Raw genomic sequence first — 12225 nt, 5'->3', positions numbered from 1 at the left:
CGTGGTAAAGCCCTGCTTTCCTGGAGATGGCTGAACCCCTGCCTGCCGATGGGAAGCGGTGAATGAATTCCTTGTTTTTCTTTGCTTGCGCGCGCGGCTTTTGCTTTACCTATTAAACTGTCTTTATCTCAACCACGAGTTTTCTCACTTTTACTCTTCTGATTCTCTCCCCCATCCCACTGGGGGGGAGTGAGCGAGCAGCTGTGTGGGGCTTAGTTGCCTGCCGGCTGGGGTTAAACCATGGTAGTCCTTTATCTTCCCTTCAGCCCTGTATGGACTGGGTGCCACTGCCTCTGTGTACTGGGTCTGGCTGGGATGGAGTTAACTTTCTTTGTAGCAGCCAGTGTAGCGCTGTATTTTGAATTTGTGACTAAAACTGTATTGATAACACACCCATATTTTGGCTGTTGCTGAACAGTGCTTGCACAACCTTGAGGTTGTCTCTTTTTCCTGCTCTGCTCCCCCAGCGAGTAGGCTGGGGGTGCGCAAGATGCTGGAATGGGGCACGGCCAGGACAGTGGACCTGAACTGAAGAAAGGGACATCCCATCCCATATGACATTGTGCTCAGCAATAAAAGCTGAGGAAAGTGGGGATGTTCGTGGTTATGGCATTTGTCTTCCCAAGTAACCATTACGTGTGCTGAAGCCCTGCCTTCAGGAGGTGGCTAAATATCTGCCTCCCAATGGAAAGTAGTGACTAAACTCCTTCTTTGTTTTGCTTGCATGCACAACATTGCTTCACCTATTAAACTTTCATCTTGATCCAGGAGTTTCCACATTTTTGCTTTTCATGTTCTCTTCCCCCTACCCTGTCCCGCTAAGGGAGGAGGGAGTGAGCAGCTCGTGGGTGCTTAGCTGCTGGCAGGGGTCAACCTACTGCACTCTAGAAAGTTCGTGGACCAATCTAGCCCTTAACAAACCCCAAACAATCTGCCCTCCACCATCAATATATTATTTCAGTATATTATTTTAGTAAGTCAAAACAATCTGACTTAAAATTTTGAAGAAAAGAACTCTTCTTTCACATTCTTGGCAAAATCTTGTAAGGAAAATAGGGTTTGAAGAAACGAAAAGTGTTGAGTTATTATCTGCTGATAGGCATGACAGCAAAACCAGAAAAGTGGCTATAGTCCAAAATAGATTATTTTTTGTCAACAAACCATTCAATTCTTCATGGGAAATTGTGTCTTTTGTACTCAGTCCAAACCACTAATAAGCAAGAAATTACCAGCATATGAGAGCTTGGTGTGTCCTTTATGGAGCAAGTTCTTCATTCCACTTAGATGCTACTTAATTGTTGGCAGTCCTGTTGGCTGTCTTACTATAAGTGGAGGAGTGAGCCAGCCTTTTAAGTGTCCTCTCACCCTGCCTAGGGGTTTGATTGATGCGGTCTGCTCTTATGCTTATTCAAGCAATGAGCAGCATTATCAGGGATCACCCAGAATCACACAGAACTATAGATAGGTCTCTTTAAATCAAAAAGATCATTCCAATATTCAAAATCCCTACCACATGCTGGGTGCAATGGCAGAGCTTTCAAATAAAAAAAAAGCTAATTAGGAACAGGAGCAAGTAATGAAAGTGACAGATTTTTCTTCAATGCTATGAAAAAGAAATGGTCAAATCAGAAAGCAGCTGGTCAACAAATAACAGATCCACTTAGGTTACAAGGGATTTCTACAAAGATAATAGCTACTTCTGAGTTCATATGTAATAAGTATAACATTAAAAAGTCAAGAATTGAGTAGAGAAGAAAACAAACTTGGAAATATTTTCTAAGGTAATGTGTTCATGTATATTAATTTTTTTAGTCAGGACGGTGGTCTTTAGTGCAATCTTTACAGATGAAATGAGAGTTACTCACCTGTATTCTAAAATATCCTTGGTGTTCCCTGAAGATACGGTAAGTGTAGATGAGTTCTTCAAAGCTGTGAAAAACATTGTTGTATACATTATGCTTTTCATCAACTGTCAGACCACTGCAACTTGCTTAGACTGCCACAGCTGGTCTTGACAGCCAGGTTTAGTTTTCGTTTGTTTGCTTGTATCTTTAATTAAAGTGCAATACAATGAAAGACTAAAACCAAAGAAACAAATCTAAAGGAATGCCTGATGTTAAATAAAATCAATTTTATATATATATATGCATTCACTTTTTAATTTGATTCACATATTGGAACCTTCATTTTTCCATTTGATTAATATATTGTAGCCTTCAAAATACTTGAGATTAAGTCATATGTTTAATCTTCTGTTAGACAAAATTAGTCATGTGTGTTGTTTCCTTAAGCCTCAGAAACCCAAATATTACTTTATCATAGCTTGCTAATTCAGATCTAAATCCCTATGCATTGCTATGCAGATCTGTTTGATTTTGGACCAAATTTATGGTGCTCTTTTGCCCTGCAGAGTTAGGCCAGGTACAGTAAATGTAGCTAAGAGTGCTCTGTTCAGTCTGCAGTCACTGCACTTTGCTTAGCATAGATCTTGATAAAGCATGTCCAGCTAGCTCACCTCCACATCAACTAACTGCCTGAGCTTTCCTCCAGCTTCTTAGATGTATTTCCTATGCTGAGTTTTGTACTACTACAGCTCCAATAAAATAGATCTGGTAAGTCAAAGCAGTGAAAATGCTTCAAGTTTATACATCCAGAAAGGGATGGATGTCACTGAGAATTTGTATTACTTGTTCTGAGACAGTAAAACGCAAAATAGAGCCTGGAACGCCACTTCAGGTGCCATGTACGAGAAGAGTTCTTGCTTCCATAGGATGCCTAAATCCTTGCTCCCCACCATCAGAATTGCTTCACGGCACTAGAAACCACTTTGTGCAAATGTCAACATGGGAATAAACTGCAGGCAGAGGGCTGGCACTTGCGCCATTGAGAACTGCAGTATCTCCATCAGCAGTGAGGAGAAGGGGAGCCGTGGCCTGGTTGACTCTCAGACTTTACACCGGGTTGGACTAATCATCAGACAACCTTTTCACAATGGAAAGACAGTGCTAACACGTACCCCTCCTTCAAAAATGGAGTTATAAGGAAGACCTAAATAGCTACAAAGACACAAGTGAGGCGCCTGTCTTTCCCTGAAGTCATACTCTAGGGGAAAATGGGCTGGCTTCCAACTAATTACCACATCCATAAGAGAAGCAGTCACCTTTGAAAGGACTGATCTACAGCTGACAACAAGGACGAGAGATTCACCTGGGATATGACACAAGGCTGCAATGCTGTACGGAACAAGCACATTGGCATGGAGTGATACTCTGAAAGATTGTCTTCGTGAATGTCTTCTATTGTATTGGTAGAAGTTGGGAAGGATGTGAGGGGAGAGAGAGAGAGAAAGAAAACCATATTAATCTAAGTAATGGTAAAGAATGATTCTGTAGAAAACTTGCAGTTCACTTTTCACATGAGATCTACTGACATTCCTCTGAAGAAAAGAACAGGTGAGGAGGTTGCCACAGCATACACAGGAGTGTGAAGTTGCAGAATGTTTTTCATGTAATCTGCTTCCTTGTGGGAACCCTCAAGTAATTGCAGCACCACAAATTCATACTGTTATTCCCCCCACGCTGCCCCACACAGTGACCCCTTGAGCTGTCTGTACCTTCATGTGTTCCAGGTGTGATCATGTACCAGGCCACTTCAACCTAGAAAATATTTGATTTGACTGGAGTATGGCTAAAGATGTATATGATACTCAAGAGCACGTATGATATTAGGGACTTAACAGTGGGCTGAGTCTCGGACCACCACTGCCAAAAGCAGACTCTGTGGTGGAAGGAGGAGACACCACATTTTTAACAAAGTATGAGCCTGGAAATATCTGCAAAAGGCAGGTTTGCAGACATGAGAGGTTGTGCAGTAAAATTGAATGAGACAGAAATAGAAAAGCAAAACAGAAGGGAGCCTAGAGTTTGCAAAATGAGACAACACTTCATATCTTGAAATATAAGATTACTCTAACGCGGGGTTTTAAAGAACTTATGAACTAAATCTAACACAGGCCTTTATATAAGAGTAATTTGATTCCATAGACATCCTATCCTCTCATCTATCTTCTTATCCTCCTCATGTGTGATACCTCCCTAAACTTCATTTTGCAGTTGTATCACAAGAAGGCTGTTGAATTCTTGGAAAGATGTTAGCAGAAAATGGCCTCCAGTCATGAGCACCCAGAAAATGACTGCACAGGTCCTACTTCTAAGAAAATTATTCTTCCTTTGCATTTCCCAGGGTTTTAATTATTATTATTTTTAATAATATGCAGGCATTTGAACACTTAGGCTACTGATGGCTTTGGATATATTTTGTCAACAGAGATAAAAGCTTTATCAAATACCACAATGGTAGCTATTCAGAAGATGAACTGGAGATCATGACCATGATCAAAAAAGGCAGTAAAGTTGCAAAGATATGTAAACCACAAATAACGGGGGGCGGGGAGGAAGGGGAAAAAGTATTTGAAAACAAGGTCTTTTAACTGGTACGCATGTTCATCAGAAGGATTTCAGCTGTAGCTACATGCGTTGCACTGTCGTGAGATGTCATGAGAGCGAGAATCTTAAGGTGAAAGCCTAGCTCAGGGGACTTACGCATAAATGAATAGTTACTCTGGAAATAAACTTCTTTGTTCTGCAAAAAAAGTTATTAAGGACTGTGATCAGGATAAGACCTCCAGTTAGAATAGATTTACTTTGATTCAAAGAGTTACATCACAGGAATGCATCTTCTGTTTTTTCCCTCCTTGAGATACCCGTGAAAATTCACAGGTTTCTGGCTTAAGAGTATTTTATAAATGTGGGTGTTCAGAAACTGGTCATTTTTTAAACTTGTTCTTTACCTATCATCCAAATTTCAAAAGGTTACTGCCTGGATATTATTTAGCTACTGTAATTTTTACTGAATAAACATGAAACTACCGTGAAAATGGAAACCTCTGTTTCCACATTAACTACTAAATGCTTACCAACAGCTGCATATGGTACAAATAATAAAGTGCCTGGTCTGGGCACAAGGGAGATCCAGTGGCAGAAAAGCAGGATGAGAGGAGCTTTTTTTGGCAGAATGACATGTTAAGTCATAAACACGGTAGCAAGAGCAGTAGATCTGGACTGAGGCACTGTCAGAGACCTGGGACACCTTTGGATGAAAGCGGCAGTGTGCTGTGGAGGAAGACATATCAGCAGAGCTGTGCACAATGCCCAGTTGGAGAAGAGATGCTTTTGAACTGGTCCCATCATTCTGACTCCCAGATCCTCTATGGGAGTGTCCTCCCCCCACACCTCAATCAGTAGAGGACAAAAAAATGTTGTTTTCTGTAGCAAGTGGATCGGTATCTCTGCCCATGGATCAGCTAATTTGAGAGGTGTGCATCAACCATATTAGGTGCTAAGCAATGCTTTAAGATGCAATTCTAATCCAAAAGTTGTCTTGAAACAGCACTGAGAGTTTCAGTGTTGATTGCCTCCAGCTTTAGGACAGCTTTCCTCTGCCTTGTCAACCACTGACAGACAGTCCAGTCTTGGAGGCCAATATATTATTACCATCCCATTTGCTATCTGAAGACAACCCTTGCTTTTACCTCTGCAAGCCAGTATCTGTTATACCATTGCTGCCACCCCTGCAGTTTATCTATTACATTTGTCAATGCACGAGTTCAAGTCAAATACACTGAAGTTTTTAACAGTTTTTGACACTAAAAACCCACAGAGGCTAGGTGGAAGTTACATGTTTTTTCATATGCCTGCCCAGAACACTGTCGACAACAAAAGCATGTCTGCAAGCTATCACAAGGTAGATTTGCTTTGCCCATTAAAAAGAAAAAAAAAAAGGGGGGAAAGCAACTGTGTTAGTGTGGCACTAAGCTTAACCTTTATGTCAGCTTGCATCTGCCCACAATGTACTCTGTAGATGTGCTCTCTGTTATATCAGTAGTTCAAACTCATTGCACACACCTAAGCAGCCCTTCACTTTCTCATCTACCTCTACTGCAAAAGATCTCAACAGCCATCTTCCCATGTCAGGGACTAATGTTGTCATTCTTCCTCTGTGCCAGGATCCCCATTTGTCCCTTCTGGCAGAGTATGCACGCCCTTTCCCTCCCACGCTCCCTGCCCTCCCCGCACACCCTGCGTTGTCTCCTTCCACACCATGCTGAGGGCAGGTTCCCGCAGCTCCCTCCCTGAGGGCTCTCTTTGTCCCCCGCTTGCCATTTCTGTTCTCCATACTCCGTCGTTTCATGGACCTCCTTTCTTCTACCCACCAACTCCATGGTACTCCATTTCCCTCTCCTTTTTTGTCCTTCTCCTTTGATTTGTTTCAAAAGGAATGCATTTTTGAGTACTGATAAAAACATTTTCTAGTATTTTTGAATTAATTAGATGTAGTGTTAAAAATTTTTCATGTCACACTCAAACATATCCTCAAGGAGAGTGTAAAACCTCATAGGGTCAAACAAAGACTCAAAGTTACTAATTTATAAACTTTGAAAGCATTAGGAACAGATCAATTATATATGAAAAGTGTAAAACAGGCTTCTTGAAAGGGAAATAACAGTGCTATTCCCTACAGGAAAAAAAAAAAAGAAATTTTAATTGTAGTAATTAAAGTTAGGACTAGAAGTAGCAATTTTCTATGCCCATCTTGTTCATAGACCTGTCATATGAATTTGAACAGGACATTATAGCTTTCTGTCCTAGCTTATGTTCTTAAATCAATTAAAATTCCTTTGAAGCACAAGGCTAAGCTTTCATCAGAAAGAAAGCCTACGAAGAAGGAACAGTTTTGTAACTACCGTGAGACTTTTCAGTGTCTCAACAGTGCTAAAATGCTATTTACTCATCATTACAGAAGCAATAACTTTGAGTAAGGTTCTTACTGTATTTTGGCAGGCTAAGCTATTTTCTCTGGGCTCCCCTTATTGTCTGCAGAGAGGGACCAGCATCAGCAGATTACAGTTCATCTATCCTCTGTTCCATAAAATGTCTTTTGCAAATGCCACCCTCTCACCACTCACTATAAAGGTAGCCTAAAGCAACCAGCATCACTTGAATACATATACACAATCCCTTGGAGTCTGTTAATATTAAGGAAGAACTATTAATGTTAGAGAAGATGAACGCTTGTCTTTGGATCTATTTGAAAACTCATAAAAAATTTAGTATTAGAGTACTTACAAAACACAGAGACACAAGGCTCCTTCTATGCTTTCACTCTCTCGTATTAAATAGCTACCATTCTTTCTGTTCTTGTTCAGCAGTTCTTCACAGGTTCTTCTTGTTATCTTTCCATGAAAAAATGGGAACTCCATGGACAAAAGAAAAAAAGGTCTCTCGCCTTTCAAACCAATTCCAGAGAAAGCCAGAAGCCTGGCATTAAAAGAAGACTTGTTCCGAATGCAGCTGTCTGCAGACAGCTGAAATTGGAGGTGCTAAGTACGTACACGAGTTCTTCTGTGTTGTTATTACTGACCGGTCCGTAGTGAGGTCGGCTATCAGCCTGTGCTTACAGCTCATGAGTGCAGTGAAGGCAGGAAATGGGAAATGGTTTGTCTACACTGGTCACAGTCTACATCAGAAGGATCTTTTGTCACATTTTATCAGCAGACATTTGAGTCGTGTATCTTACTTCTAAGCTATGCAATAGCTAAGTTGACACCTAAGTAGAGTGATATTTTTGAGTTAACCTTTATGTTTAAAGTTGCTCAAAGCCCTGCAGATAGGGTTCTTGCTCATTGTTTTGAAAAATGCTGCTTGGTTTGATTCCTTTCCTTGCCAGACTTGCCTTCTAACACAGTTGTTTGGGTTTTGTTGTGGGATTTTTTTTTTTCCTTTTTTTTTTTTTTTTTTTTTGGGTTTACTTGATTTTTCAAGTTTCGGTGAAAGTTGGTCAGGAATATTTGAGAATGAGATTTTTCAAAACACAGCATTCTCCCCCCCTCCCCCTTCTTATTTTTAAACTATAGCTATTTTATGAAGAAGTTCTGCTGTCTCTGTGCCACGATTTAGGAAACATGGTAAGAAGGAGAAGGAGGTCAGACAGTGTCTTTTGCCACCCCTGGGAAGCTGCTGTCAATTCAACGCGGACAGGATACAGCCACATGTAGAACTGCTGCTCCCCAATGGAGGAAATTCCATGGGAGATGCTCCCCCAGGCGTTTCGTACTTTCCCTGCTGGAAGCCAAGGACCAGGGGAGGAGCGCAGAGACCTGGAGAAGCAGAAAATAAGAACCAGGCTGGGCAGTGTTTGTGAGGGAGAGCAAATTGAGGGAGGACCTAAAGATGTGGGGGAAGCAGCGATTCAGATGGTGAGAATGGCAGGAGAGACAGAGTCCTCAAAGGAGGGGAGAAGGATCTGGGACCCCTGTAATACAGCCCACTCTTGAGGTCAAAATGGAGTCCAGATACATGAGTGGCGGCACTGGCAAGGGTCTTCCTGATTTCAAAACGTGCTGTTTGCACATTCACCTCCCAGCTCTGACACGTAGGGCCAACTCTTTCTGAACTATGAAGTCCTCATGGTGTATCATGATTTCCCAGTTGCCAAGCCATGCCAGTGACCCCCTCACCCCAAGGCAATGACCCCCTGCAATTTCAGTTCAAGGTGGTAACATCTGGCACCACTACTGCCACTTACCCCATTAGTACCGGTGACATTGGACCTGTGTGGTGCAATTCCAGGATCCACCTTGCTGATGATCCACACAGAAAACAAGGGAATGCCAAAAGATGACATTTGGATATTTCCCCCTTCTTTTTCACAAATCCTCCCCCATTTCACAAAACTCCAAGAAACTTGTGGTAGCAAGTACTGCACAGTTAGGATATGCCAGAGTTACAGCGTGCTGCTGGCAGAATCAGTTCTCCTCCCTTTGTGCAAATGAAGTATGATAAAGGATCAGGTGTGATGGTGGAGATGGTCAATAACATGACTTCATTATTTTTCTGTGTGTCGTCTACCTCACTAAAGCCATATATTGGGCTATATTACAGGAATAAGTCAGGATTGTATAGGGGAGGAGGAAATGATCTATAGGAACTCTTGTCTTTTTTGTTCAAAATTAATAGCTGAATTTGAGGAAAGAAAATGAGTGTTTGTGATATCCTGATCAGCCTCAATCATGAAGCCATGGAAAGCTCCAGAAAAGACTTGGCAAGTCTCTGTTCATGCAGAGTTTTAAACGGAGTTCATCAAAATAAGCTGTAGAACTACACAAGGATTTTAATAGAGAAACAAAGTGTGAGATTCAGTGACCACTGGTATCTTGACCACAGAGTGGGAAAAACATCCTGTGGAAAAAACAAGGTAAATACTGACTGAACACTAGTAAGCAAGGACAGCTATGTTGCACTTGCAGCTGTTACTTTCACTGTTTCTTATTCTGACAACTTTACACACACAAAAATCTTATATTAACATTAGTGTGTTTAACTGCAAGTTAATCATGCATGACACTAAAAACATTTCTAGATAGCATCTTAGTTAGTCCAGGAATAAACCAAAAATGTACAGCTTTGTGTCAAAGACATTTAGGGAGTTAGAAAAAAAGATTCCCCTGAGAGAGAAACCTAGAATTGGCAAGTCCAAGGTGAAGCTAAAGTGGAGGTCTGTACTGCAGTGACCACTGGTTACCAGTAAAACAAGTCCCCATCCCCAAGTGGATAGTGAGAGTAGGGGGGGAATACCCCCCCTCGCCTTGCAAGTGTCCTCAAGAGCATGTCGCAAAGGTTCTTCTTGCTATCAAATACACCTGTATTTTCCTACGGATTAAAAATGTTTGGGGCTTTTGTCTACACATCTTATAAATAAAATATTTCCATGAGGTATTGCGAGGTGAATGGCTTTTCCAGAAGCCCAGCTCTGAAAAGGGAGAGCAGCAGCTGCTCAGTGCTGCCCTGCTTCAGGCAGGTTCTCTCTCCTCTGCATTGAAAGGAAAGCAGAGAGGAAACAACTGCAAATTCCTCTTTCAGGAAGGTAATGACTACACGTTCTTCACGATTTTCCCTAAAGACCTTATTAGCTAGGTGCAGAAACAGAAGAGAGTAATTTCAGTAGTTCTTGGAGATCTGAATCTAGAAGTTACTTTAACAGAAATGGCAGCCACACGTTACCCACTGACCGCTTAGTAGAGTGCTTCTCTGACGACAAAAAAAACTGTGAGAAGGAGAAAGTGCTTTAGGAGAAATGGGGGCTGGGGGCTCCTTTCAGCAGCAGTCACCATCCACAGCCTGGACCACCTTCCTCCTCAGGCAACACCAGGAGCTGCAAGTTCATTCTTGCCCAGCCTTTTCCTTTTCCTGCCAATGGCAGATGCAGTTGACACCGGTCCTTAAGCTGGCACATTTCTGTTTCATCGTTGCTCTTCAGAAGCCTTGAACTAGCTCTGGGAAAGATATGGTGAGGTTTGAGATGGCACTGAGGCCCAGGCCCAGGCAAGGGGAAGCAGAGAGCAGGGTTTGGATGGAGAAAACGCGCCAGTGGCAGGAAGGCAAAGCGTGGAGAGGGGATTCTGCGCAGAGCTGCAGCAGCAACTGTGGGAACTGGGAGAAATGGAACAAGAAGCAAGACAATGGAGTGACAGGGAAGATACTGAAAAAACATTGACAGGGAAGAAGTCATGGACCTAAAAAAAAAAAGTGAAAAAAATGCTTAAGTGGATTTGGGACATAAGGAGAGTTTAATCAAGGGACTTGAATACCAGTGAATTTATCAGAGGCCTTGCAGCAGTTTCAAGAGGCTCAATGGGATGAGAAATTCTGGAACAGCAATCAGGAGCAACAGTTGAGGAAAGGGCTGATATTGTAGTGGTATAACAGCTAAGGATTATCAGAAAATTAATGAAAAAAGTATTAATTTGTGTAATACTTGCAGGGCTAAAAAAAAGAAGGGGACAAGTGGACAGGATCTTGAAAATACTGAGAAAGAAGATTTGAGAAGGAAAAACTCAGGTTAAAGGGAGAAAGGAGTTAGCCTGTGATAAAATAATTCAGTATTCCAAATAGAAAAAGCTTTTAAAGAAAATGAAACAAAAGGGTTAGAATTGGGAGAAGGCCTTAGCATAAGTGAAAGGGGCTGGAATAGACACCAAAGATTACTAGATTTAGTAATAAATCACTGAATGTAGTGAAAGATACTAACTGTCAGGTGTGATACATGTAACCTTCCTTACTTCAAGGTCTGGGCACTTACAGAGCTCACACAGTATCAGAGCAATGGTGCTCACACTGGGTGAAAGTGACAAATTTTGAGCTTGGTACTCAACTCTGGATACTACTTTTGATGATATTCTGCTCGGTCTTCTTAGTTTCCAAGTCTGAAAACCACTGAACTGAATCATCTCGAAAATTCTCTGAGGGCGTGGATTCGGGTGCCTAAAAGAGTGCCTAGTGCTGTAGCAGACATCCTAGGACATCTGAGATAGCCACACAGGGCTGACAGGTGTGACACTGGACTGGCGTGGGCAGACCCATGACCTTCTTGGAGTGGCAGATGGGGGTCAGTCAGAATAACTACAGCATCTCAAGCAGCACTAGGTGGTGATGAATTGCTCCTGTTGTGTCTAAGGAAGCTAAACTCCTTTACCTGCTTCTTAAACAATTAGTTTCTGCTCTGGACACAGAAAAATGAAGGTGAAACCACCAACTTCTTTTCAAGAGAAAGCACAATGGGCTTCTCTTCTGAGGAAGGTTTTCTTTCCTTGCTATATTTGTGCACCTATCCAGCAATTCCCTACTACAAAACCAAGTATTGTCTCCATTCCTCTTTAGAAACACTTCCGTTGTGCTTTCCAGGAGAAAAAGAAACTCAAGCTGCTTCTGTTTCTGTCCCATCAACCACAGCACTGAGTCAGAACCTGGGACCACGGATTTTCTTAGTGGTATACAACTGCATAGCCAGCTTTGTTAAACTTCAGCAACAACTCAAATTTTCCAACCATTATGGTAAGTCCTGTTAGGAAGAGAAGAAATTTCCTGTGTCACTAGTCAGGTGGTCTACTTTGTGCAACGCACTCCATTTGTTCACAAGCATAGTCCCATATCCAATGTATTTCTGATGGCTGGAGGCAGGGGCAATGGCGTGTTTGATGTGGCAAGATTAGAGCTTTGCTCTGGTTAATCTAAGATCATTGTTTTAAAAATCTCTCCCCTTGGAAAGCATCATGAGATGAAAAGGGAGGAGTTGTGCAGTGGTGGATTTTTAGTTCCTGTTAAGGTTTCC

The 12225-nt window shown here is 41.9% G+C and overlaps 1 protein-coding gene across 1 annotated transcript in view; it reads right to left on the bottom strand.

Annotated features, from left to right (window-relative positions):
* Positions 1-7318, bottom strand: part of SH2D1B (SH2 domain containing 1B) — an 11162-nt gene extending 3844 nt beyond the window's left edge. The window contains exons 1-2 of the mRNA XM_009584142.1: positions 7185-7318; positions 1866-1929 (exon numbers count right to left, since the gene is read on the bottom strand). Coding sequence (XP_009582437.1) covers positions 1866-1929; positions 7185-7318 — 198 coding nt within the window. The remainder of the gene's footprint in view (positions 1-1865; positions 1930-7184) is intronic.
* Between the last annotated feature and the right edge of the window lie 4907 nt (positions 7319-12225).

This window comes from Fulmarus glacialis, unplaced genomic scaffold (genome assembly GCF_000690835.1).
Source record: "Fulmarus glacialis isolate BGI_N327 unplaced genomic scaffold, ASM69083v1 scaffold12938, whole genome shotgun sequence".
NCBI lineage: Eukaryota > Metazoa > Chordata > Aves > Procellariiformes > Procellariidae > Fulmarus > Fulmarus glacialis.
Note: the sequence above shows the minus strand (reverse complement) of the source record. Positions and strands in the feature narration are given on the sequence as shown.